The 26,167-nt window shown below is 41.2% G+C and overlaps 7 protein-coding genes across 7 annotated transcripts; 6 read left to right on the plus strand and 1 right to left on the minus strand.

Moving 5' to 3' along the window:
- The first annotated feature begins 248 nt into the window (after window positions 1-248).
- Window positions 249-5,061, plus strand: LOC133448131 (histone H4-like). The gene is made up of 2 exons (XM_061726527.1): window positions 249-384; window positions 4,742-5,061. Exons 1-2 carry the CDS (start codon window positions 267-269, stop codon window positions 5,059-5,061), a joined length of 438 nt encoding a protein of 145 aa, XP_061582511.1. The 5' UTR covers window positions 249-266.
- A 1,093-nt stretch (window positions 5,062-6,154) lies between these two features.
- Window positions 6,155-6,984, plus strand: LOC133448404 (histone H2B-like). The gene has a single exon (XM_061726893.1). The coding sequence runs from the start codon at window positions 6,159-6,161 to the stop codon at window positions 6,531-6,533; it is 375 nt and encodes a 124-aa protein (XP_061582877.1). The 5' UTR covers window positions 6,155-6,158; the 3' UTR covers window positions 6,534-6,984.
- A 1,641-nt stretch (window positions 6,985-8,625) lies between these two features.
- Window positions 8,626-9,138, plus strand: LOC133444236 (histone H2A-like). Its single transcript, XM_061721891.1, has one exon. It carries the CDS (start codon window positions 8,752-8,754, stop codon window positions 9,136-9,138), a length of 387 nt encoding a protein of 128 aa, XP_061577875.1. The 5' UTR covers window positions 8,626-8,751.
- A 1,096-nt stretch (window positions 9,139-10,234) lies between these two features.
- On the plus strand, window positions 10,235-10,746 carry LOC133448196 (histone H3). Its single transcript, XM_061726531.1, has one exon. It carries the CDS (start codon window positions 10,235-10,237, stop codon window positions 10,643-10,645), a length of 411 nt encoding a protein of 136 aa, XP_061582515.1. The 3' UTR covers window positions 10,646-10,746.
- A 1,289-nt stretch (window positions 10,747-12,035) lies between these two features.
- On the minus strand, window positions 12,036-12,650 carry LOC133447982 (histone H1-like). Its single transcript, XM_061726516.1, has one exon. It carries the CDS (start codon window positions 12,648-12,650, stop codon window positions 12,036-12,038), a length of 615 nt encoding a protein of 204 aa, XP_061582500.1.
- A 1,207-nt stretch (window positions 12,651-13,857) lies between these two features.
- LOC133444307 (histone H4-like) lies at window positions 13,858-16,460 on the plus strand. The gene is made up of 2 exons (XM_061722027.1): window positions 13,858-13,865; window positions 15,932-16,460. The coding sequence occupies exons 1-2, from the start codon at window positions 13,858-13,860 to the stop codon at window positions 16,305-16,307; spliced, it is 384 nt and encodes a 127-aa protein (XP_061578011.1). The 3' UTR covers window positions 16,308-16,460.
- A 652-nt stretch (window positions 16,461-17,112) lies between these two features.
- Window positions 17,113-17,673, plus strand: LOC133448442 (histone H2B-like). Its single transcript, XM_061726974.1, has one exon. It carries the CDS (start codon window positions 17,113-17,115, stop codon window positions 17,485-17,487), a length of 375 nt encoding a protein of 124 aa, XP_061582958.1. The 3' UTR covers window positions 17,488-17,673.
- Window positions 17,674-26,167: the final 8,494 nt, after the last annotated feature.

Raw genomic sequence — 26,167 nt, forward strand, 5'->3', positions numbered from 1 at the left:
ACCTGAAAAAATATTAAAACTTAATAAAGTGCAATATTAACAGCGCTACAGCTGAAATTAAAACAGCTTTTGGCTCTCTGCTTCCTGATCAGGTTAGGGATGAAAACGAGGGGGAGTAGGAGAAATGGGACAGGAACCTGGGCCAAGTGCCCTAGATCTCAAGTGCCCTAAAATCTCCCCCTTCTTTTTTCAGGGGTTAGGGAAGAAAAGAAGTGCGAGTGGAGAAAAGAAGGGCGAGTGAAGGAGAATTGGGATTGGCCCTTAGAATGCACTTTTTCCTTGTTGTTAAGCGGAGGTCAACCGGAAGTGGCTCTTTGTTGAAATGGTTACCATGGTTACCTCGGGTACAGCGCCACCTAGCGTCACGGAGTCAGCCATGCTCTGGTTACAGTGGTTTATTCAATCTGATTCAGTCTGATCTCAGAACAGCATGTGTGATCAGATAAGTTGATCCAATCTTCTGCATGTCATTATCTGATCAGATCTCCAACCACCTTGAATCGCTGCATGTGCACGTACTGACTGTGGAAGGAATTACACACTTTCTAAACTCCGAGAGAGATTCTGGATTCCACAAGCAGATTCTGCAATCAGAAAAATACTGTCAAAGTGTGTAAGATGCAGGAAGATTTCAGCAAAACGTGGTGAACAGAGAATGGCAAACCTGCCACAAGATCGGCTGACACCTGACAAGCCACCATTCACCAATGTGGGCATAGACTATTTCGGGCCCTTCGAGGTTAAACAAGGACGGAGCACAGTTAAGAGGTACGGTGTACTGTTCACATGTCTTACTGTCCGAGCCATTCATCTAGAAGTTGCTCATTCACTTGAGACCGACGCCTGTATAAATGCATTTAGGAGATTTATCGCCAGGAGAGGTCAAGTGTCTGTTATGCGGTCAGATAACGGCACAAACCTGGTGGGAGCAGAAAAAGAAATGCGTGAAGCACTCAAAGGCTGGAATCAAGCGAAGATCTCAGAGGCGCTCATGCAGAAAGACATTACCTGGATATTCAACCCACCAGCAGGCTGCCATTTTGGGGGCATCTGGGAGAGACAGATTCGTTCTGTGAGGAGAATTCTCATCCAGATCCTCAAACAGCAGTCTCTTGATGATGAACGCCTCCATACATTACTATGTGAAGTCGAGGCGATTGTCAATGGCAGGCCAGTAACAAGAGTGTCAAGTGATCCGAATGATATTGAAGCTCTTACACCTAACCACTTGCTTCTTCTCAAGAAACAGCCAGCACTTCCACCTGGAGTCTTTGAGAAGGAGGACTTGTATGCCAGAAGAAAGTGGAAACAGGTCCAGTACCTGTCTGACATCTTTTGGAAGCGCTGGACTAAAGAGTACTTGCCTCTTCTGCAAGAAAGACAGAAGTGGTCAGTAATCAGGAGAAATCTCAAGCCAGGAGATGTTGTTCTCATAGTCGACGAGACTGCACCAAGAGGATCTTGGCTGATGGGAAAAGTTGAAAGAACAGTTCCTGATTCAAACGGACTTGTCAGACGTGTATTTGTCAAAACTAAAACTAGTGTGTTGGAAAGGCCAATAGATAAGTTATGTTTGTTGCTTGAAATGGAGTAAATGTGATTTGAGCTTACTTAGTTTGGAGCTAAGTGTGGATTTGAAATGTACAGTTAATATGTGTTAATAGTAAGTTAATAAGTTTGAGTTTGAAAAAGTCAAAGTCTTAAATTTGAGATTACATGACACTTAAAAATGTAATTGTTATGCCCAGCAGTAACAATTAGGGGCCGGAATGTAAGCGCCATGTATAGCTTATAATTTACTTTATAGTTAACTCTTTTATTGCATGATATGCCTTGTTGTTCACAGATAAGGAATATATTTCAGTTTAAGTTTTGAGAGTTATTATTTTATAGTTTAGTGATTAAGACCTAAATTTCACTACTAATATTTGTTTTGCCTTAATGGTTTCGGTAGTTTGGGCCAGTGGGGCTTCCGTAGCAGCTGATGGTTTGTTTTGATGTTTATGTCAGTTGAAAGAATAAACGAGTGACGGTGGAGCAACACAGCGTTTTATCGTTCTGATGACGGTTCTGTTGCCGTACTCAACGCGTAAAAAATCTCCTGTCGTCATTACCATTCATGAAGTGAGTAAGATGTTTGGTCAAAAGAAGAAAGAGTCTAAAGTCTAAAGATAGTCACTACACTTGTTACGTATTTGACTGCAATTTGTGTCACTGAAAAATATACGTTTTTAATGTTAAGTTGTTATTCCTCTTTTTGTCTATTTTTTATTTATACAGTGATTTGTCTTTACAGTAAGTGGAGGCTAAGCATGTACATATAAAGAAGATTGTTTAATGTAAATGTGGGTGAGAGGCTGGTTGTGACTCTACTAATACTCAAACCTTACTTATATAAGTCCTTGTATATACATTTCACCCAGCCCTAGAACAGAACCAGTAATCATATGACAAGTAATAAACTTCACAGATTCATCATCGGGGCTTTGTCTGCTGGAAGAACATGTGGACATTTGATTAAAAATACATAAATTAAAGAAACAGCAATCTATAATCTGATTTTCCAGTTGAAATAATGGCATCAGAACTACTTGCATCAACCAAAGAGAAACCCACACAGCAAACACAGATGGCTGAATTAATGCCATGTAGGAAGCAGTTTTCAGACACTTTCTTAGGTGATTCATTTGGGTGCTGTAACAACTCTGTCTTATTTGATTTGTATCAATATGTTCACATCTGTAAATATTGGCTCATGCATGTAAACCATGTACATATATATATATATTTTTTTTAATATTCTAACTTTTATTCAATCTATTGTATTTATTTTTTACTTTATCTTGAGAGACAAAGTTTACTGAATCAAATTCCTTGTTTATTTGTACAAACATGGGGAATCAAGTTGATTCTTATTCCATTTTGAATTATGGATTCCAAGGATTTATTTACTTTTGTTGTTCCAAGTCCAAACAGCAAACACAAAAATTAAATACGTAGGAAAAAACTACTTTTTTTATTCATGAAATGGAGCCACGTTGTTTGGACAAGATGGTAAAATATTGCTACCTGTAATAGGCTACGTATAAAGGAATGTGTTGACAGCCTGCCCCGTTTCCTTGACCCTGTCATCTCAACACCAACACAGTAAAACACTACGGTGAAGCGACAGGGCCAAAGAGGGAACATGTTGAATAATGCGGTTCTGATATTCCAACACACTGCAGGACCTGATGTTTTTCAGAAAGTGGCGCCAATATACTAAAAAACTAATAATCAACATCCGCTGACACAGAGAAGAAGAATAGAGCTCCGGACCCCAGTGACCTGTTCCATTTCCAGGCCCATTTGGGCACGAAAGAGAACTGCTTATAGAGGTCAAAGGTCATGGCACAACCATGAACTCACAAGTGTGTGAGTTAACCACGCATTTAAACCCAAAAGATAAAGAAAACCATGTTGCTAAACTTCCTGACCCGTACAAAGCTCTGAGAGGACTTTTTAAAAGAATCAAAACTGCACCGGAGTTGCTAGACCTCCAATATCCCGACATCTACGACTACCTGATCAACTTCCCTTCGTCCTACTGATTCTCTTAAAAATGACAAAGGCCTGGGGGGTTTAATGGACGCTATGCCCTGGATTTGTGAACAACGTTCAGCTTTGGACTCTGTCAGCAGAAAACACAAATCAATGAGTGGTTCAGCAATAGTTCCTATACAGGACTGTCTCAGAAAATTAGAATATTGTGATTTTCTGTAATGCAATTACAAAAAACAAAAATGTCATACATTCTGGATTCATTACAAATCAACTGAAATATTGCAAGCCTTTTATTATTTTAATATTGCTGATCATGGCTTACAGCTTAAGAAAACTCAAATATCCTATCTCAAAAAATTAGAATATTCTGGGAATCTTAATCTTAAAAAGTAAGCCATAATCAGATATATTCAAATAATAAAAGGCTTGCACTATTTCAGTTGATTTGTAATGAATCCAGAATGTATGACATTTTTGTTTTTTTAATTGCATTACAAAAAATAAAGAACTCTATCACAATATTCTAATTTTCTGAGACAGTCATGTATGTAATTGACAGCTTTAGTCAGACCTTTCTGTTGAGTGCCATCCATGATATAATGTGTGTTTGCACCGATCCCGTTAACGTACATGGTATTTGTGGAGCACGTCACGTTCATGTAGCAGCTCTGTTTAAATGTGTCCCATCAAGTCGGGTATCATGTAAACGGCTACAATCAGACATTACAAAGGACACTTTAACGCAAATTGCTGGGATTTGACCAACGACGCGTCTCCACGCACTTCATTGTATCGACCACTAGACGTCAACTGGAGCACTGCGTCATCGAAGCCTCCAGCAGGGAAAGCTTTTCTGAATCAAGCGTCAAAGCTCCAACAAAGCCTTGATATGTCGTCACTCGACTGCAGATTCTTGTAAAATCCGTTTTAAAATAGCCCCAAATCAAATTAACTTTTTAATTGTATGAAATAACCCTATTCTATTTGTGAAATGAACCCTCGTTCAGTCGAAACAACAAAACACGAGGCTACTACCAGTTGTTTTTCAGTAGGAGGCGCTAACACACAAACTACTCACCAACAACCGTTTACACCACGAGAAGAAGAGCAGGCCCGCCCCTGTCCTCTAACACGTCCTCAGACAAGAGCTATAAGCAGCATTCAGTAGACCTGAGACACTATGAACCAACGAATCCAGCAGCAAACATGAGCGGACGAGGAAAAGGAGGAAAGGGTCTCGGTAAAGGAGGCGCTAAGCGTCACCGTAAAGTCCTCCGTGACAACATCCAGGGAATCACCAAACCCGCCATCCGCCGTCTGGCTCGCCGCGGGGGTGTGAAGCGTATCTCCGGTCTGATCTACGAGGAGACCCGCGGTGTGCTGAAGGTCTTCCTGGAGAACGTGATCCGTGATGCCGTCACCTACACCGAGCACGCAAAGAGGAAGACGGTGACTGCCATGGATGTGGTGTACGCGCTCAAGAGACAGGGACGCACCCTGTACGGATTCGGGGGTTAAACCATCTATCAACCAATCAACGGCCCTTTTCAGGGCCACCCACTCCAACCATAAGGGCTCATATACCGCTATACTTTAATACTTTATACTTTATAGTATGTATTACATCGGAATATGATTATCTATAATAAACATCAAACACATTAAATGTCATCCTCTGGCCCACTATAAACATACAAACTTTGTTCCTTTCCAAGTGCTCACTGGCAGCACTTGTGTAACTTCACCACACGAGGCCAAGCAGGTAGAAAGATACTGGTCCTGCAGCGGCGAGTCAACTCGTTTGAACCAGCAGTCCCTGGATACGATGAGTTTAGCACCAAGTGTAATAAGAATATGACACAGTCAACCAAACACCGCTGGGTCATTTCAGTCCAGCTCCACTTTCTCCACATCCTGTTCAGTCTGGCGCTTTACATCTGCTGATTAAAGTATTTACTGTTTACTGATCTACGTTAGGAGCACGATGTCATTAAAATAGAAACTGCTCTGATGTAATGGTCCAAACATCACATAAAACTGAAAACGAATAAAATTCAAATGAGAGTAAATACAGTATAAAATAATTAGGAAGGCGTGCAGGTGTTGTATCCTGGAAATATTTAATTTAGATTATTATAGTTTTTCAAGTGTTGGATAAAAATACTGAGAGTATTTTATTCATTGATTTAATGTATTTTCTTTGTCTACGCAATGAGGGTTTACGTCACTGAGTAGCGGGAAAAGAGAAGAAAAGATACTCGTAACGTAACGGTCGGTTGTGTGTCGATACCCAGCTGCTCCAGAGAGAACCGTAAAGAAAATACGTGCAGCGTGGGACAATTAAAGTTGCAAAACAGAAGACGGAACACACTATTAACGTATTGTGAATAAAATACATATAAGATAAACATACTAGGTGTGTTAAAAGCAGCAGCTTCGACAGCGGCTGTGCTGCGTCACCTCCCCGTCTGCCGCCGTCCAATCACCGACATGCTGAACAACCAGCGGAGTCTCGACCAATCACAGAGGAGCGACGGTGCAGCGCGGTTTGCCTGCAGCTGCATAAAAGCAGCCTCTCTGACCGAAGCAGCTCATTCGTTTCTGAAGAAGGAAACATGCCTGAACCCGCCAAGTCCGCGCCCAAGAAGGGCTCCAAGAAAGCCGTGACCAAGACCGCCGGGAAAGGCGGCAAGAAGAGGAGAAAGAGCAGGAAGGAGAGCTACGCCATCTACGTGTACAAGGTGCTGAAGCAGGTCCACCCCGACACCGGCATCTCCTCCAAGGCCATGGGCATCATGAACTCGTTCGTCAACGACATCTTTGAGCGCATCGCCTCTGAAGCGTCTCGTCTGGCTCACTACAACAAACGCTCCACCATCACCTCCAGGGAGATCCAGACCGCCGTGCGCCTCCTGCTGCCCGGGGAGCTGGCCAAGCACGCCGTGTCCGAGGGAACCAAGGCCGTCACCAAGTACACCAGCTCCAAGTAGACCAACACCCAATACAAACCAACGGCTCTTTTCAGAGCCACACACCCAATCCTGAGAGCATTAAACTTCCAGCAACATAACATGAATAGTAAATAATCATTAGTCTGGGGTTTGTAACAATTTGCTATTGTTTACATATACGTTCATTGGAACTATTATTTTACATTGCAGGAGAGTTGCTACCACGCATGAACAGGTTGGGCTGTTATCTTATTGACTCGTGTGCTAAAACTATAATAAACTATAACCCACATGGGTTGAAATAAGAAATTCTGTAGTCAGTGACTCATGAAAGACAGAATTGTAACAGGGTTAAGGATTAACTCTAAAATTATAAATCCACAAAGGTGCAAGTAATGCATGACAGAAATCATTTATTCCATTCAGCATTGTTAAAGCACATCAAATACCTTCTGACATGGTTGAGCTGAATGATTCTAATTAAAATAATTGTACCAGACAGTAAAAAAAAATTTTTTCAAAAAAATTGTAAGATGGTTTATTGGTTGAACATCAGTATTAATTTGTATAATTTTAAGTTACTTAAAAATGTCTCAACTCCAATGACTGCTTGACTAAACTGTTTGCGAGGTTGGACTTTGTTCCCTCTGAGTCTAATTTAAATGTGTGTTTAGGACATACCTGTCAAACTACTGTATTTTACCTCTTTCCCACCGTCCTCCCGTATTAGTAACTTCCTGTTTTATAATATTTTTAAAGATCATTCCTGTGCCTCTCTTAACTGAATTGTAACCGGCCTTGTGAGAACTGCCACCTGCTGTAGTTTGGTTCTGGAGAGGTTAGTGGCAACAACTCAGAGATGGATGGATGTAACCAGAGAAGGCTACTGCCAACAAAGCAAAGACTTTGTTTAAATATCTCTGAAAATGGGATACCAAATGTACTTCCTTAAAGGGGAGCAAGATGGGGCAGAGAGCCACATGAGTTAAAATGACAAATTAAAAATGTAAATGTTTCACTTGAAGACAATCAATGTGTATATTAATTGAGAATATTTAAAATAAATGAATGTGCTTTAATTCCCTTTTGTGTTTTCATTTAGGCTTTATTATAGGAATAAGAATGTCCACAGCATTTCAGTGTCAACAAAAATCGGCCTATCAGGCTATGAGCACATCGTTGTAGTTTGTAGATGTTTGACAGGTCGTTATTTTAGATTTCTTATAAACCTGTCTCAAAATGTAACATACTGGACCTCTGTTGGGATGGAGGGATTGCTGGCAGTGGAAAATGTCCCTTATTTTTAAATCCAAGACTTGACAGGTATGGTTTTAGGATGTGTAAATACACGCGTGCACACAGACGGCCTCGCGGCGGCGAGATAGCAGCAGCTACTGCCTGACCCGGTTCTGTACAGGTAAGCTTCAGGACGTTTGGCGCTGGAGTGAACGGGTGAAAGACTTCAAAGCTTCCTGAAGCTTCACCTGCCCATCACAACCAGCATCTTTGCTGGTACCGTATATATTTGCTGTGTCGTATTGGGTTCAACCAGCAAACACAGAAGCCCCCACATCTCCATATCAGTCTTAGTTTAGTTCTTTCTTTTCATTAAACGCATGTTTATTGATCCATTCATTAAGAAAAAACTTATGTCAACATGGCCACCTTTTCCCAGTATGTTTCTATTCATTTTATGCAATGTAATTAAAACTTTGGAGTATTTGGCAGAGCAAAACAATCTTGTAATCCAGTTTTGATTCTTTTCCACTGGACCTGATAGAAGGTGGGATGAGAGGAAGTTTCCTTTTACATTTTTAAAAGAGAAAAATGTTTCACAATTTAAAATTTGTGATTAATATATCTTTATTTACATAGGAGACTGTCACTTCCAAATTCAAGATAACCAAGCAGGTATATTTAAAAAAAAAAAAAAAAAAAGCAGGCTATATCCACAACTTTTCATGTCATAGAATGGAAACCAAGCAAGACTCAGTGTGTGACTCGGTGACGCGGTTCAGACCTCTGCTGCTCCTGATTGGTGGATTCTGCTCTGCAGCGAGGCCCCGCCCCCAGGATCGAGGCCCCGCCCCCATGATCGCTGTTTATTGGATAGAATCTTTTCAAAACTCCCGCCTCGTTTCTCTCTGTCCTGATTGGTGCGGCAGGACTCGTCCCGCGCTCTCCGGTATTTAAGGAGGTTTTCCGCTGCTGGAGACACAGTTTCTCTTGACACCAGTTCCAGAAAGACATTATCAACATGAGTGGCCGCGGAAAGACCGGAGGGAAAGCCAGAGCGAAGGCCAAGACCCGCTCCTCCCGTGCAGGACTGCAGTTCCCAGTGGGTCGTGTCCACAGACTGCTGCGTAAAGGCAACTACGCTCAGCGCGTCGGTGCCGGCGCCCCCGTCTACCTGGCGGCTGTGCTGGAGTATCTGACCGCTGAGATCCTGGAGCTGGCTGGAAACGCTGCCCGCGACAACAAGAAGACCCGCATCATTCCCCGTCACCTGCAGCTGGCTGTCCGCAACGACGAGGAGCTCAACAAACTGCTGGGGGGGGTCACCATCGCTCAGGGCGGCGTGCTGCCCAACATCCAGGCGGTGCTGCTGCCCAAGAAGACCGAGAAGGCCGCCAAGGCCAAGTAAAGCTGCTGCTGAAGAAACCCCGAAACACAACGGCTCTTTTAAGAGCCACACACTCCTCTGAGAGACATGATTACCAGATAACAATTACTATGGGATTTTTGTGCTTGTTCTCTCACATAAGTCGCTTTGGATAAAAGCGTCTGCTAAATGACAGTATAGAACTACTAAAGATCAATCCACTATAAACATAATACAACGACACAAAATTTAAAGCACAAAAGGTTGTGGAGCATATGCAATTTCTGCAATCTGCATTTACTGGAAACTAAATTGTCTAAATAGAAGAAACGACCAATAACTACGTCTAGAGATGCGAGATGACTGAGTGCAGATTATTTAAAAAAAGAAAAATTTTAACATTTTGGATTATAGTACTAACCAGTTCATCGGTTGTCTGCTGGCTGAAATGAGGCTCTGTAATTAATAACTTATTTTCAGAGGTAATTAAATATAAAAAATATATAAATAGCATGTTTGTGAAATGATTTACTTTCTCTAAAGGAAAATGTGTTCACTGGTGTTGCTTCAGAAACTTAGAAGTGACCTGTTCAAATCCAAATGTCTGTCTGTTAATCTAATGTGGAAATACATAATTGCTCTTTTTGAAATCGGAACTGGAAAAATCGGAACTGGAAAAGGAAATGATAAAATATATTACTACCGATATTTCAGTAGATGTCGCTAACACACACACGGAGAATACCCCTCCCTGTCCTCTAACACGTCCTCCAAAAAAGTACACAATATTTTTTCCTTACCAGTATACACACTATAACTACCCAGCTACTGGGGGTTGGTTTCTAGTGATTGGAGTAAATAAACTAATAAATAAAATGGATAAATTAACTAACTTACACAACCGGGACAGAGAGACAGCAGGGGGCGGGGCTCCGGACTAGGCGGGAGTTTTGAAAAGATTCTATCCAATAAACGGCGCACATTGAGGCGCGAGCTCGCTCCCGGGGCGGGGCGGGGCTGCAGAGCAGGATCCACCAATCAGGAGCGGAGGTCTGGACCGCGTCACCGAGTCACACACTTTAAGAGCAGCGAGTCTCGCTTCTCCCAGCATTACTGTCCTGATCCTCAACCAGTCGCCATGGCCAGAACCAAGCAGACCGCTCGTAAGTCCACCGGAGGCAAAGCCCCCAGGAAGCAGCTGGCCACCAAGGCCGCCCGGAAGAGCGCCCCGGCCACCGGCGGAGTGAAGAAGCCTCACCGCTACAGGCCCGGTACCGTGGCTCTGAGGGAGATCCGCCGCTACCAGAAGTCCACGGAGCTGCTGATCCGCAAGCTGCCCTTCCAGCGGCTGGTGAGAGAAATCGCTCAGGACTTCAAGACCGACCTGCGCTTCCAGAGCTCCGCCGTCATGGCCCTGCAGGAGGCCAGCGAGGCTTACCTGGTGGGGCTGTTCGAGGACACCAACCTGTGCGCCATCCACGCCAAGAGGGTCACCATCATGCCCAAAGACATCCAGCTGGCCCGCCGCATCCGCGGGGAGAGAGCTTAGACCGTCTCCCCTCTAACCCACAACGGCTCTTTTAAGAGCCACCAACATCACTACTAAAGAGCTGTTTCCATCGATCTCATTAATAGTTGCTACATTGTTACAAAGCACAACATGATTCCCTCAATTAATAGTTCAGCTCTTCCGCCATTATAATTAATTACACCTGATGTGAGCAGTATAAGATCTTAAAAATGCCTTAGCGTATAATTTTCTTTGTACTTATCTAACCTACATTCCCTGCATCTTCCATCTTTCAGTCCTTTATTTTACATATTTATGTAACAAAAGACATTTTCAAGTTTTAAATTCTGTAAATTTCACATGAAAAAAGATAACTATCACAATAATCATGAAAATTGTACATTCATTTGAGTTTAGTGGAATTTATTAATAATTGGAGGATGAACAATGGTGAAAAACATTATTTTCATGTTTATATTTATCTGTTTTTATACCACTGTCATACCAAAACGTTTTTTTTTCCCCTCTACAGACATGTACTAATCCAGTAGGTTTCCATTGCTGTGCTGCTGTACTCTGACATTTGGGTTAAATAAAAGTTGTTTTTTTTTATCAAAACATTTCAAAAGTAGAAAATGACTAAATTTGATTCAAAGTGCTCAATATATTAAAACACTGATGGACTGTGTCCAATTTATGACTTGAACTGTAATCAAGAAAGAACAGGAAATATCAGCGTTGCAAACCAAATGACAACTGACAGGATACGTAACTGACTTGAACTTATAACAATGTCATCAATAACACATTTGCAGTTGCATGAGTACCAAAATATTTTCTTATAAGAAAACAATATTTCTTATGTGACACAATTTGCCTTTTAAGGAAGATGTGGTGGCTCTTAAAATACTAATACTCTTTAAATACTAAGATACTGCAAAAAGTGTCCTTATCTGTTAAACAGAACACACAGTAATATTGAATAACTGCCAGATATTGAAAGTTATCTTGGGAAAGGAATGGGCAGGAGCACTGATTCTTTGTACATTTGGCAATTCTACAGCCATGAAATCAAAATAAATCCAGGCAGCTTGAATGTGATTACAGTAATGAATAATGAGTAATAAGCCACATTAAAAAATGCTGAAGTCCATGAGTGAATTATTGATTAAAATACTCTGAAATGTAGTGGATTAAAATGTCAACTACAAATAAAAGAGAAATGGGTTGAAACCTGGTTCTTTTAAATTCTTTGAAACTGTTATTTTACTTTTGTGTAAAATAAAATAGTTATGTTCCCTTGAATGTACATTTAATATATTGAAGGTGCAATGTATTGTTGAAAAAACCAAACTGATAGGAAAACAACTCTCAGGATGAGGTGGTGGCTCTTAAAAGAGCCTTTTTGATTTTGTCCAGCAGTGATGCTTCACTTCTTCTTGGGTGCTGCCTTCTTGGCTTTGGGCTTGGCCACCTTCTTTGCAGGGGACTTGTTGGCTTTGGGGGCCTTCTTCAGCACCTTCTTGGGGCTCTTGGCGACCTTCTTGGGGCTCTTGGCGACCTTCTTGGGGCTCTTGGCCGTCTTCTTGAGCGCTGCGGGCTTCTTGACCTTCTTGGGGCTCTTCTTGGCCGCTGCTGGTTTCTTGGCTGCTGCGCTCTTCGCCTTCTTCGCTGCTGCGGGTTTCTTGGCGGCGGGCTTCTTGGCTTTAGGAGCCGCTTTGTTCACGGGAGCTTTTGCCTTCGTGTCAGTGTTCTTGCTCATCTTGAAGGAGCCGGATGCCCCGGTCCCCTTGGTCTGGACCAGGGTCCCCTTGGTCACCAGGCTCTTGATGGCGGTGTTGACGCGGGCTTTGTTCTTGTCCACGTCGTATCCTCCGGCGGCCAGAGCTTTCTTGACGGCGGCGGCGGACACGCCGCTGCGCTCCTTGGACGCGGCCACGGCCTTCACGATGAGCTCTGCCGCGCTGGGGCCGGCCTTCTTCGGCTTGGACACCTTCTTCTTGGCGGCTTTGGCCGGAGCCGGAGCTGGAGCTACTTCTGCCATTTCGAGCTGCTGCGAGAGTCACTGCTAATGGTGAGAAGCCGGAGCTCCGACGGAACTTAAACACACCATGAGAACCGTGGAGACTCAACCCGCAGCGCCGCTCCCGTGTGCAGTCGGCGGAGTCTCACTTGTGTTTTCTCCTCGTCCTTTAACGGGTCAGAAATCAGTGTTGGAGCGTCGTTGCAGGCTGACAGAGGAGAAGCTGACAGCGGACTAGTTTCTCTTCGTGTCCAGATACTCTGGAAGTCCGATGTTCTCCGCAGTTTGTTTGTGGGGGTTTAAAACTTCGTGGAGTCGCTGCGGAGCTCGGGGCCGATCAGCAACTTTCCCCTCTTCTTTCTCTCCTAAAATGCTTTAAAATACACAAACTTTCCGAGAAAAACACATTTCTAGCTGAATCATATGTTTGCTCGATGAACAAAAAGAACAACAAACATCAGTTGACCTTAATGTTTCGTTAAAGTGAAGATGATGTGGCAGCAGCAAACACACTGATGGAGGAGGCTCTTGTGGCGGTGACTTCCTGTCAGGTTTCTGCTGAACTACAATGTGGTTCAGTTGTTTTTTGCAACTTCTTAACTTCAAAATCCTGAACTTGCACTTATGGATGTTGAAGTTAAACATATCAAGAGCTGTTTGACATGAAGCTCATTTTAAAACATTTCATACGCAGGTCATTATTCAATTCATAAATCCAAATGTCCAAACAAGCATGAAACATAAAAAATACACGAGAACACAACATAAGACCAGCCCAAAGCTGTTGAAATAAATGTCTTATGTTTGCTGCTTTGTAAGAAATTAAATTGTGTTAAAGCAATGTATAGAAGCAGGCAACGTCTTCAACAACCGTGGGTCTCCTGCTCTGAAAGCATGATGTGCATGTCCCCCCCCGGGCCCCACCAGCCTTTCACTAGGTCACCTGAGACTGTGAAGGGTTCAGGTGGTGCGGAGAGCTAAAAGGTCTGAGATGTTTGCAGGATAAATAATATGCATAAATAATACCACACTCAACCAGAAGAGGGGATTCAGGAATAGGATGGTCTGTCTGAATGTCTCCAACATAATATGTGAACAAGGTTCCCGGCCTGGTAACGAGCCCTCATTTAGAAAATAGCGTCATGGCTTTGTTACGCCCACAGAGTGCAAGCTGACCCATAGGGTGACATCTTTTAGAAAATAATTTATTCTGAAATAACAAATAAAAATGGAAATGTGAGTCGGCTGATCGTCAGTGGCTTTTACTGGTCCCAGTGTTAACTGCCAACTCAACTTATTTGGACCAATACAAATGACAATATAACAATAACAATATAATAAAAAAAATCACAGTATTATATAAAAATCTCAATATTTAAAAATACGCTAATAACAATACTTTCACTAAATATTTTCATTTAAAATCAATAGGCTAATAGAATCACAATAAACATAATATAGGTGGTTATGAATAAACGTAGGCTATTAAAAATGATCAATTCTATATAAGGGTAATGAAAGTTCTCATCCTATATTTATATTATCTACAATTCTTATTATTATCTATATGAAACAATTGCCACATTGACATGGGAGAGATATTATTATTGATGTAATTGTTGTGTAACAACAATTACATAAATAATAATTGATGTAATTGTTGTTTATTGTTTATTGTTGTTTTAATTTGTACTATTGGTACAAATTACCAATAGTAATTCAATATTACTATTGGTAATAGAGAACCAATCTAATATTGAATTAAATATTCAATATTTGTGAATATTTAATTCACAAATAGCTTCTGACGTGGTCTATATAAAGAATATAATTATTCTTATATCGAATAATTAATTTACTTACAATTTTTAAGTTGGTACTGCAAATACACCAAAGAATTAAATATTACCGATGTTAGCTAAAAGAAGAACAGGTCCTCTGTCTTTGGATACACAGAAAGACGTGGAAATGCTTCCTAAATAATATTGTTTAACAGAAGTAAGACACCTTGCGTGGCTATGTAAGATGAGGGAAATAATGAAGTAAATGAGGTCCCACAAAGTCTTTCGTAATAACAGATAGAGAATTGTCCAAACTTCTGACCAGACCAGACCAGACCAGACCACCTGGCTGGCTGCCATACCACACCTGCATCAACCAAACAAAACTTTGGCTTTAAGTCTTAAAATAAATGTTTAAAAAAGTAAATTGATTAAGAAAAAGGTTTCCACCTTAATCATATAACCGGAGTATGTAATCAGTACACACACAATTATTATGTTTCAGTAGATTTTAATTTAGTTTAAGATAAATGTGATACTCACAAAATACATGTTTTGTTAATGAATTATTACTTTTGTTGACTTTCGAGTCAATTTTTGGTATTAAAATGGTATTTTATTTTATTCTGTCTAAATTTATAATAAGCAATTACAGAGAAGCAAACAATGACATGCGGTTTCATCTGGGACTCGTTACTGGCGCAACCGACGTTGGGCTCATTATCCAGTTGAATGGAGAATGAGCAACTGTTTTACTGCGTCACTGATTTTTTAAATAATATTTTCAATGTTTCCAGAAGATTATCAATACATCCGCCAGCGGAAACTTAACAGCGGACTGCTACATAAACAAAAAAAATAAATACTCTTTCAGTTTCCATCGAGGTATTATATTTTATTTTTATAACAAACATTTGGGCCAACTTTTAACACGGCTCAAAAGTAATGGTAGAAATACAATTGATCAAGTAATGTATAAAATTACTTGATGTTCCCCTAGGTGCATAGAATTGTTAATTTTTTTTATTTTCTTTATTTTTCCTACATTGTAAGTTCTTGTTTTATCTCTACATATTTTCAATTTCATACTTTTGTTGCATGATTTCTGTATTGCCATAGTTCATTCCACATGATTGGTCAGTTTCAAATGCAGGTGTTCAGGTTGGGAGTCCTGGGTGGTTTTTACTTAGTAGACCCAGAAGACAAAAGCTTGATGATACCTCCTATAAATTATTCCTTCATGGGAAATTGATATAGATTTTCGAAATTAAATGCTTGAAATTTAATAAAAATCATTTACTTGTTCATTTGAAAGACCACTCCAAACATCAAATGTACCAGATAACAAATAAACAAAAATTATATTTGTTGAACGCAGCCATATCAGGATTTAAAAATACATGAAGTTACTAACTATTGTGTCCCAGTAGGTGGCACTATAACACAGAACGATCTGGTATCAGCATCCTTTATTGAGTAGAAGAATATTAGGCCCGCCCTTGTCCTCTACCACGTCCTCAGAAAGGAGGTAAATAACGTGGTCAACGTAGTTCGAGCTCAGTTGTTGACTAACTTCATAATCAACATGAGCGGACGAGGAAAAGGAGGAAAGGGTCTCGGTAAAGGAGGCGCTAAGCGTCACCGTAAAGTCCTCCGTGACAACATCCAGGGAATCACCAAACCCGCCATCCGCCGTCTGGCTCGCCGCGGCGGGGTGAAGCGTATCTCCGGTCTGATCTACGAGGAGACCCGCGGTGTGCTGAAGGTCTTCCTGGAGAACGTGATCCGTGATGCCGTAACCTACACCGAGCACGCAAAGAGGAAGACGGTGACCGCCATGGATGTGGTGTACGCGCTCAAGAGACAGGGACGCACCCTGTACGGATTCGGGGGTTAAACCATCTTTCAACCAAACAACGGTCCTTTTCAGGGCCACCCACCTGATCTGAGAGCATATTACCAACATTTATACGCACATGTTTTTGGATAAAAGTTGTCTTGATTAATTTATTCGATCCCAGGAAACAACCAGGACAAACATTTCTATCAGACTTGATGAAGTCTACCTCTTAAATCACTCGGGTATGTTGAAAGATAAGCATCCAAATGGGTTCATTTTCATTGTTTCTGCATCTATTGATTAAATTAAAGCGATTCACGATCGACAAGAGTTGTAACTATTCTGTTGGTCCACGAAGGTTTACCTACTTGTATCTGCTTGTTTACAAAGATTCATAATGTGGAGTTGCTACAGTGTTTTAAATGTTGCGTTTTCCAGTGCAGGTGGTTTTAAACGGCTTTATTCAGTTAAATGTAATAAAGGACAGTTAAACAATGAAACTGTCCTTTTTTGTTGCTCGTTGAGCCTGGTCATATTAACGAGCTCTGCACTACAAATGAGACTCTTAAACTCCTAGGATTAATTCGCCACTTTTTCACAACCTTCTGAAAACAATCTCACAATACAAAGTTTGTATTTATAGATGTATTTGCTAAACAAACGGCGCATTTCGACAGTTTCCCGCTCTTCTTTCTCTCCACTGAGAGCTGCCCACCAGTTTAAATGAAGACAAACTCAATCTGTGACGTCAGAGCCACTGGACCAATCACAGACGGGAGACTGCGCTGTTATTTTTGCATGTGGAGGGAATGAAATCAGCCTCTCTGACCGAAGCAGTTCATTCGTTTCTGGAGAAGGAAACATGCCTGAACCCGCCAAATCCGCGCCCAAGAAGGGCTCCAAGAAAGCCGTGACCAAGACCGCCGGGAAAGGCGGCAAGAAGAGGAGAAAGAGCAGGAAGGAGAGCTACGCCATCTACGTGTACAAGGTGCTGAAGCAGGTCCACCCCGACACCGGCATCTCCTCCAAGGCCATGGGCATCATGAACTCGTTCGTCAACGACATCTTTGAGCGCATCGCCTCTGAAGCGTCTCGTCTGGCTCACTACAACAAACGCTCCACCATCACCTCCAGGGAGATCCAGACCGCCGTGCGCCTCCTGCTGCCCGGGGAGCTGGCCAAGCACGCCGTGTCCGAGGGAACCAAGGCCGTCACCAAGTACACCAGCTCCAAGTAGACCAAGACCCAATACAAACCAACGGCTCTTTTCAGAGCCACACACCCAATCTGGAGAGCATGAAACTTCCTTCAGCCGTTTAACATGATTAGTAAATAATCATTAGTCTGGGTTTAAGAATAAACTTTAAAATTATAAATCCACAAAGGTTAATGTGTGATTGAATCATTTATTAATTAAATATTGTTAAAGCACAAATAGCTTCTGACATGGTTTAGCTGAATTATTTTAATTAGACAATTGTATCAATATCACAGTAAAATTAATTTGTTTATCTTCAAAAATTGTCCGATGGTTTTGTTTTCACAACAACATTGAGTAATTTTTATAAATTTTAAGAAGTTTCAACTTCAATGACATATTGTTGACTGCTTGACTAAACTCAAATATCCTGATCTGACACCAATGCGCTTGACTCATCAAGCATACAACCAGTGAGTTGATATTTATGAGAAAGTGAATGAGGTCATTTTCAAGCATTCTTATTTTTTTATTTTCTGGTGGCGTTTTATCAAAAGTGCTTCATTTACATGGCAACATGTTTTTTTTTCTTTTAATATAATTCTAATTACCGGACCCGCCACCCCACTCTACGTCACATCCTAGGTCACCTTTGTACAGAATCACTACTCCGGCACTTTAAAACAAACATGTACATTTTTTTTATTTTAACATTATTTGTTCTTTTGTATTGCACAATCACCACAACAAATTCCTTGTGTTGTGTGTACTTGGCATAAACGTCTTTCTGATTGTAATTCTGATTCTGTAATATACCCACATTATTATTATGTATATGTTTAATATTACTTGCATTAAGTTTAGCTCATGATTGTGTTGAAAATATGTGTGTTGTCTGATAGGAAAAGGTTTGTTTATTGTTTGACCAAGGTGGTGCTGCAGTGTCTAACTCTCAATCAATCATCAATTCAATCAATCAATCAATCAATCAATCAATTTCATTGTATTATCCCCCAGAGGGGAAATTCACTTTACAGGGGCAGATTCACCAGCAGAGGGCGTGTTCACTACACTATTTTTGGGAATACATGATGAGAACGAGAACACACATTTGAGTGTGAAGATGTGTGTGTGTGTGTGTGTGTGTGTGTGTGTGTGTGTGTGTGTGTGTGTGTGTGTGTGTGTGTGTGTGTGTGTGTGTGTGTGTGTGTGTGTGCGTGTGTGTGCGTGTGCGTGTGTTGGTGTGTGTGTGCGTGTGTGTGTTGGTGTGTGTGTGTGTGTGTGTGTGTGTGGCGTAACGATAAGTAATACTTATTTCTTGCTTTCTGCAGGTAAGAAAGGAGAGTTATAATTGTGTACTTGATGGGTGAATGTGTAATGTGTGATTTTCTGGTTAGAACATAAACGTTATGTTACACACGTGGATGGAATAAAAGGACAGGCTCCATAAAGAATTATAATAAAATATGGGGTGGGGGTCTGTTTCAACATATTCATGTGTCTATGAGCCGGTAAGAGCCCGGACTGGTCGTTTATAGTTACAGTAATAGATAAATATGTAATGTGGATACAATTCCTGTTAATGCTGATTAACAAAGGCAAGGCTTGGATGCATTATACTGTAACAGTAAAAATTAACTACTATCATAATTCATCACTTTGTAAAGTTGGAGAATTGATGAGATGATCGGGTAGTCTGCCATCCATTGTGCTTGCCTTTGATGCACAGTAGTCTCATGAAACAAATTAAAAAAATATATGATAATCTGTTAGAAACATGTTCTGTTGATTTGGGATACTTACCTGATTTTTGGGAGATGCTTACCTGATCCCGTGTTGTTTATCTGTGGTACCGGCTTTGTAGCCACAAGGCCACAAACCAACGATAGCTCAGTTACTTGCTCTTAGATTAAATTATCAGTAGGGACTTAAAGAGCATATTGCAGGTTAGAATTTTTTCAAAAATTATACCTGACCTTATGTGAAAATGACTATGTGAGAAGTTAATGTAGGATTTAATATGTTTTACAAGACATAAGGGCACGTATTCAGAGGAAAAAGTGGCTGATTTTAGCCAAGCTCCTACAAACGCTTTTTTTTTTTCGAACACCGCCCATCTGACGCCCATCTGACTGCGCAGACCCCGTACACACGTAGCCGGGTATCTGCTTAACCGAAGATATTTTCCTACGCTTGGACCTGTCATCCACATGAAAACGCAAATAAACGAATGTTTAAAAAAGACTCCGGGCAAAGGGAAGATTTTTGAAAACTCCGTTTATGTAGATGCGTGTAGACAGAGACAGAGAGCAGTTCTGCGTTTTCCAACGTCACATTATGCTCCAAAACAACAACAAATCTGCTCTGAGTCTGACGTCTAACGTGCGACCCAGAACTACAGATGATCCACCATCTGTCCTCCAAGCTATTTATTAAATAAATGGTCTCTGCTCTGGACAGCCGCTTACTGCGTTACACCGACGCAGAGCCTACGCCGTAGGGTACGCGGCGACGTGCAGCCCTACGCCGTACCCTACGGTGTAGGGCTGCGTCGATTAACGCGGCAGCTCCGCGGCGGACACGGGGGGACTCGAGCTCGTTACCAGAGAAGGAGACGCCGCTCCCGGGGAAGCTGCGCCACAGAGGCGGCCCAGACGCCGGAAGACCAGATGATCTACAGGTTTGGAATGCTTATAAATGTGGTCGAAAACGCAGATCTTCGGTTAAGTGTGGAAGGTTTTTGTTTTTAACAACGATGTAATGTGGATACAAAATATTAAATTCGGTTTTAAAAATACCCGGCTATTTCGGATGCATTTAATCAGAAAAAAGAGAAGATAATAAGCTTGTTTTCTGTTTAGAAAGTACAAACGTAGACAGATTACAAGTACTCACCCATTTTTAAGGAGTTTCGGAGTTTCTTTCAGGAGCACGGGCGGGGGCTGCAGTGAACAGTAGCCTATGGTGTAGGGTACGCGGCGCACGCAGCGTTCTGTGCGTCGCCGCGTAACCTACGCCGTAGGGTCTGCGTTGGTGTAACGCGGATCCATAAATAAGCCTTTTAAAAAGCGAGTTTCAGCTGTCAATCAAAAGAACGTGGGGGCCCTAACGGGTTCGTAATTATAAGGCTGTGGCCCGTCATATTGGTGTGAATACACATTCACAACCTCTTCAGTGTCACAACTAACATTAAGATCCATTATTTTTCCTATTGTTGAATTCACCGCGCTCCCTGGTGCCACGTCACTTCCGGTTCAGCTTTTTCAGATGCGGAAGTAAAATACTCTCACAAAAACAACTCTGGAGGTCACTGTAGTATATATTTATGTGTATTTCAATGAAAATTCAGTTCCTACATTATTTTCCTACACATTGATTCACAGGGGTCTCCAACCTGCAATATGCTCTTTAAACCTTAAACTAATTAGCTGCTGCTGCCTGGCGTCCTCTATGGACTTAAGGAATATTATTAAGTGGATACCCAGTTAAAGGAACTAAGTGAATAGGGTGGACAAGGGTTAAACAATAATCACCAATTTAATCTCAAACAAAAGATATACAAATTACAAATAATAATTTCTTATTATTGGAACAACAGAAACAACACAATAATTGAAGTATCTAATCTAAACCTTATGAAAATATCCTATGCTGAATTAACCCTATTTAATCCTATTCTAATGGTAACATGTTGCCCGGGGGTGGAGCTCTGGGTGATGGAGATGACAGAGTCCCGAACACAGATATATAACAACTATATATAACAGCATAACAAACTGTCTCCCCATGTCTGTCTTGGCTGTCTCCCAATGTCAAGATACGGCCAAGGATTTTGTGAAAGTCCCTGCTCCGAGTCCGGCTCATTATCAGACTCAGACGACTCAGCGGATTGTCTTTCTTCTCCTGACGCAGGCGTAGCCATTGTTGCGGCTATGTCTTGACTTGTTGCGGCTCTGTCTTGACAAACCCAGGCTACTTTGGCGGTATCGTTTTGAGGAGGCTTGACGTATTTCCGCTTTACGTACATCCCAGTGGAGAGCGTGCACTGTGATAGGTCTCCTCCTTTGACAAAAACAGCTTGTGTCCAATAGGATTTTAGGGAAGAAGAAAAAAGAGCAGACCTGAAAGTAACGAGTACTTTTCAGCCTTCCTAGAAATTTACTCGAGTAAAAGTAAAAATATTTGTCTTGGAAATGTATTCAAGTAAGAGTAATAAGTACCAAAGAAATCTAATACTCAAGTAAAGTACAAATCCTCTGGATATGTACTTACAGTACTCAAGTAAATGTACTCCGTTACTGTCCACCACTGCCGTTAGACAATGTTTGATGTTTAAGAAATATATGTTTGAGAAAAAGCAATCCAGAACTGGACGCTGATTAACGAGCATCGTGTCTGTGTGTCTGTTTCACACCCCCTTTTTTAGGTAAGAAATTGATATTATTTAGCACTGTATATGTATACCTTTTTATTTGTAAGAATATAGGCAACCGTTAAAAAGTTTGATGACTTTGAGAGTGAGTTTTGGTTTTGAGAGTGATATTTTATTTGCCTGCAGACTTTACTGGCTGTGTGTGTGTGTGTGTGTGTGTGTGTGTGTGTGTGGTGGTGTGTGTGTGTGTGTGTGTGTGTGGTGTGTGTGTGTGTGTGTGTGTGTGTGTGTGTGTGTGTGTGTGTGTGTGTGTGTGGTGGTGTGTGTGTGTGTGTGTGTGTGTGGTGTGTGTGTGTGTGTGTGTGTGTGTGTGTGTGTGTGTGTGTGTGTGTGTGTGTGTGGGGTGTGGTGTGTGTGTGTGGTGTGTGTGTGTGTGTGTGGTGGTGTGTGTGTGTGTGTGTGTGTGTGTGTGGTGTGTGTGTGTGGTGTGTGTGTGTGTGTGTGTGGTGGTGTGTGTGTGTGTGTGTGTGTGTGGTGTGTGTGTGTGTGTGTGTGGTGGTGTGTGTGTGTGTGTGTGTGGTGGTGTGTGTGTGTGTGTGTGTTTGTGTGTGTGTGTGTGTGTGTGTGTGGTGGTGTGTGTGTGTGGTGTGTGTGTGTGGTGTGTGTGTGTGTGTGTGTGTGTGTGTGTGTGTGTGTGTGTGTGTGTGTGTGTGTGTGTGTGTGGTGGTGTGTGTGTGTGTGTGTGTGTGTGGTGTGTGTGTGTGTGTGTGTGTGTGTGTGTGTGTGTGTGTGTGTGTGTGTGTGTGTGTGGGGTGTGGTGTGTGTGTGTGGTGTGTGTGTGTGTGTGTGTGTGTGGTGTGTGTGTGTGTGTGTGTGTCTGTCTCAGAAAATTTGAATATTGTGATTTTCTGTAATGCAATAACAAAAACAAAAATGTCATACATTCTGGATTCATTACAAATCAACTGAAATATTGCAAGCCTTTTATTATTTTAATATTGCTGATCATGGTTTACAGCTTAAAGAGCATATTGCAGGTTGGAGACCCCTGTGAATCAATGTGTAGGAAAATAATGTAGGAACTGAATTTTCATTGAAATACACATAAATATATACTACAGTGACCTCTGGAGTTGTTTTTGTGAGAGTATTTTACTTCCGCATCTGAAAAAGCTGAACCGGAAGTGACGTCACACTGGGGAGCGCGATGAATTCAACAATAGGAAAAATAATGGATCTTAATGTTAGTTGTGACACTGAAGAGGTTGTGAATGTGTATTCACACCAATATGACGGGCCACAGCCTTATAATTACGAACCCGTTAGGCCCCCCACGTTCTTTTGATTGACAGCTGAAACTCGCTTTTTAAAAGGCTGATTTATGGGTCCGCGTTACACCAACGCAGACCCTACGGCGTAGGTTACGCGGCGACGCACAGAACGCTGCGTGCGCCGCATAACCTACACCGTAGGCTACGCCGCCGATTTTACGCGGAACCATAAATCCGCCTTTATTCACTGCAGCACCCGTGCTCCTGAAAGAAACTCCGAAAATAACTCCTTAAAAACGGGTGAGTACTTGTAATCTGTCTATGTTTGTACTTTCTAAACAGAAAACAGGCTTATTATCTTCTCTTTTTTTTTAAAAGCATCCGAAATAGCCGGGTATTTTTAAAACCGAATACTTCCCCCCCTTCGTTCATCCACATTACATCGTTGTTAAAAAAAAACAAAACCTTCCACACAGAACCGAAGATCTGCGTTTTCGACCACTTTCATAAGCACAGACCTGTAGATCATCTGGTCTTCCGGACTCCGGGCCGCCTCCGCGGCGCAGTTACCCCGGGATCCGCGCCTCCTCCTCGGGCAACGAGCTGGAGTTTCCCCGTGTCCGCCACGGAGCTGCCGCGTTAATCGACGCAGCCCTGCTGCAGCCCAGCTGCAGCCCTGCTGCGCGTCGCCGCGTACCCTACGGCGTAGGCTCCGCGTCGGTGTAACGGTGTCAAGAGCAGAGACCATTTATTTAATAAATAGCTTGGAGGACAGATGGTGGATCATCTGTAGTTCTGGGTCGCACGTTAGACGTCAGACTCAGAGCAGATTTGTTGTTGTTTTGGAGCATAATGTGACGTTCGAAAACGAAAAACTACGGTTGTCTCTGTTTACACCAGGTCTACACGCATCTACATAAACGGAATTTTCAAAAATCTTCCCTTTGCCCGGAGTTTTTTTAAACATTTGTTTATTTGTGTTTTCATGTGGATGACAGGTCCAAACGTAGGAAAATATCTTGGGTTTAGCAGATACCCGGCTACGTGTGTACGGGGTCTGGGCATACAGATGGGGCAGAGCTGTGGAGACTGCTCCCTGGTGTGACGTCATATGACGTTGTGTTCGAGAAAAAAAAGCGTTTGTACGAGCTTGGCTAAAATCAGCCACTTTTTCCTCTGAATAAGTGCCCCTTATGTCTTGTAAAACATATTAAATCCTACATTAACTTCTCACATAGTCATTTTCACATAAGGTCAGGTATCATTTTTGAAAAAATTCTAACCTGCAATATGCTCTTTAAGGCTTTTCTCCCACTATGGGAGTTTTTACCTGCCATTTGTTTATATAATAATTGCTCGGGGGTTTATGTTTATGTTTATGTTTATGTTCATGTTCTGGATCTCTGGAAAGCGTCTAGAGACAACATCTGTTGTATTAGACGCTATATAAATAAAATTGAATTGAATTGAATTGAATTGAAATACCTCTGCACTCACTAGAGTTAAATCCAGTTTTAAAAGAAGATTTAAAAGCAGTTGTGGACTGGGTAAACAACAACAAACTTGTTTGAAATGTATCTAAAACCAACTGTATGGTAACTGGCTCACATCATAACATTAGTAAAAACCCTCAGTTAAATCTGAACAATAATGACATATATATCAACCAAGTGCAAGATACCAAATTGCTGGGAGTTGTCATAGATGACAAATTTTCATGGAAAACACATATAAATAAAATAGTTAATAAAATGGGAAGTGGCATCTTTGTCACATTTGTCACTGAAAACAACTAAATTAATAATACAAGCTTTAATCTTGTCAAATCTTGACTACTGCCCAGTGGTCTGGTCAAACGCCACAGCAGATATGATCAATAAACTTCAATTAGTACAAAATAGAGCAGCTCGCATTCTCCTTGGTTGTGATTTCAGAACAAATGTATTTAAAATGCATAGAAATCTCAGCTGGTTAATGGTAAGGGGAAGATTACTTTATTCGCTATTAATATTTCTAAGAAATGTATCCATATCCAAAACCCTGCAAGTTCTTTACAAAAAACTATGTTACAGTTCAGAAAATCATAGCTATAGCACGAGACGCTGCCAGAGGTGATTTTTGAGACTTAGACATGGCGTACTGCCAGATAACTACATTTTTTCACCAAATAAACCAACCTCTTACCTTAACAAAAAACACTATCTAATTATCACATGAACTAGACCTGAGCTGTACTAAATAAAGTATACATTAAACATGTAAATAATATAAATGTAGATCATCCTACTGATGTCTCTGTGTGCCACAAATACAACATAAAATCCAATCTCTACCAAAATGATCACATTAACCAAATCAATTACGGTACGTATCTATCTTAACTTATGTATTTGTTATACCCTGTAAAGGGGTATAAAGGCAAGGCAAGGCAAGTTTATTTATATAGCACAATGCAACACAAGGTAATCCAAAGTGCTTTCCATTGACATTAAGCGGCAAGACATAATTAGACAGTAAATAACAAATAAGATTTAATAAAATTATGAATAAGATGATAAGAGAAGAAGTAAAATAATAAAAAGCACAAGCTGTTAAAAATAAGGGCAGTAGAGTATAAAAACAGCGCGTTTCCACCTCTAACGATAAGTGAAGGCAAAACCAATCAAAACCCGATCAGTGAGCAAAACAACGATTAAACATTCTTTACAAAGCAGGTACCACAGATAAACAACACGGAAACAGGTAAGCATCTCCCAAAAATCAGGTAAGTATCCCAAATCAACAGAACATGTTTCTAACAGATTATCATATTTTTTTTAAAATTTGTTTCATGAGACTACTGTGTATCAAAGGCAAGCACAATGGATGGCAGACTACCCGATCATCTCATCAATTCTCCAACTTTACAAAGTGATGAATTATGATAGTAGTTAATTTTTACTGTTACAGTATAATGAATCCAAGCCTTGCCTTTGTTAATCAGCATTAACAGGAATTGTATCCCCATTACATATTTATCTATTACTGTAACTATAAATGACCAGTCCGGGCTCTTACCGGCTCATAGACACATGAA

This window comes from Cololabis saira, chromosome 1 (assembly GCF_033807715.1).
Source record: "Cololabis saira isolate AMF1-May2022 chromosome 1, fColSai1.1, whole genome shotgun sequence".
Classification (NCBI taxonomy): Eukaryota; Metazoa; Chordata; class Actinopteri; order Beloniformes; family Belonidae; genus Cololabis; species Cololabis saira.

Coding starts and splice junctions, on each gene's coding strand:
- LOC133448131 (XM_061726527.1), top strand. CDS start 267: ATGCACTTTTTCCTTGTTGTTAAGCGGAGGTCAACCGGAAGTGGCTCT. Junction 385..4,741: donor ACGGAGTCAGCCATGCTCTG/GTTACAGTGGTT, acceptor CAACGAATCCAG/CAGCAAACATGAGCGGACGA.
- LOC133448404 (XM_061726893.1), top strand. CDS start 6,159: ATGCCTGAACCCGCCAAGTCCGCGCCCAAGAAGGGCTCCAAGAAAGCC.
- LOC133444236 (XM_061721891.1), top strand. CDS start 8,752: ATGAGTGGCCGCGGAAAGACCGGAGGGAAAGCCAGAGCGAAGGCCAAG.
- LOC133448196 (XM_061726531.1), top strand. CDS start 10,235: ATGGCCAGAACCAAGCAGACCGCTCGTAAGTCCACCGGAGGCAAAGCC.
- LOC133447982 (XM_061726516.1), bottom strand. CDS start 12,650: ATGGCAGAAGTAGCTCCAGCTCCGGCTCCGGCCAAAGCCGCCAAGAAG.
- LOC133448442 (XM_061726974.1), top strand. CDS start 17,113: ATGCCTGAACCCGCCAAATCCGCGCCCAAGAAGGGCTCCAAGAAAGCC.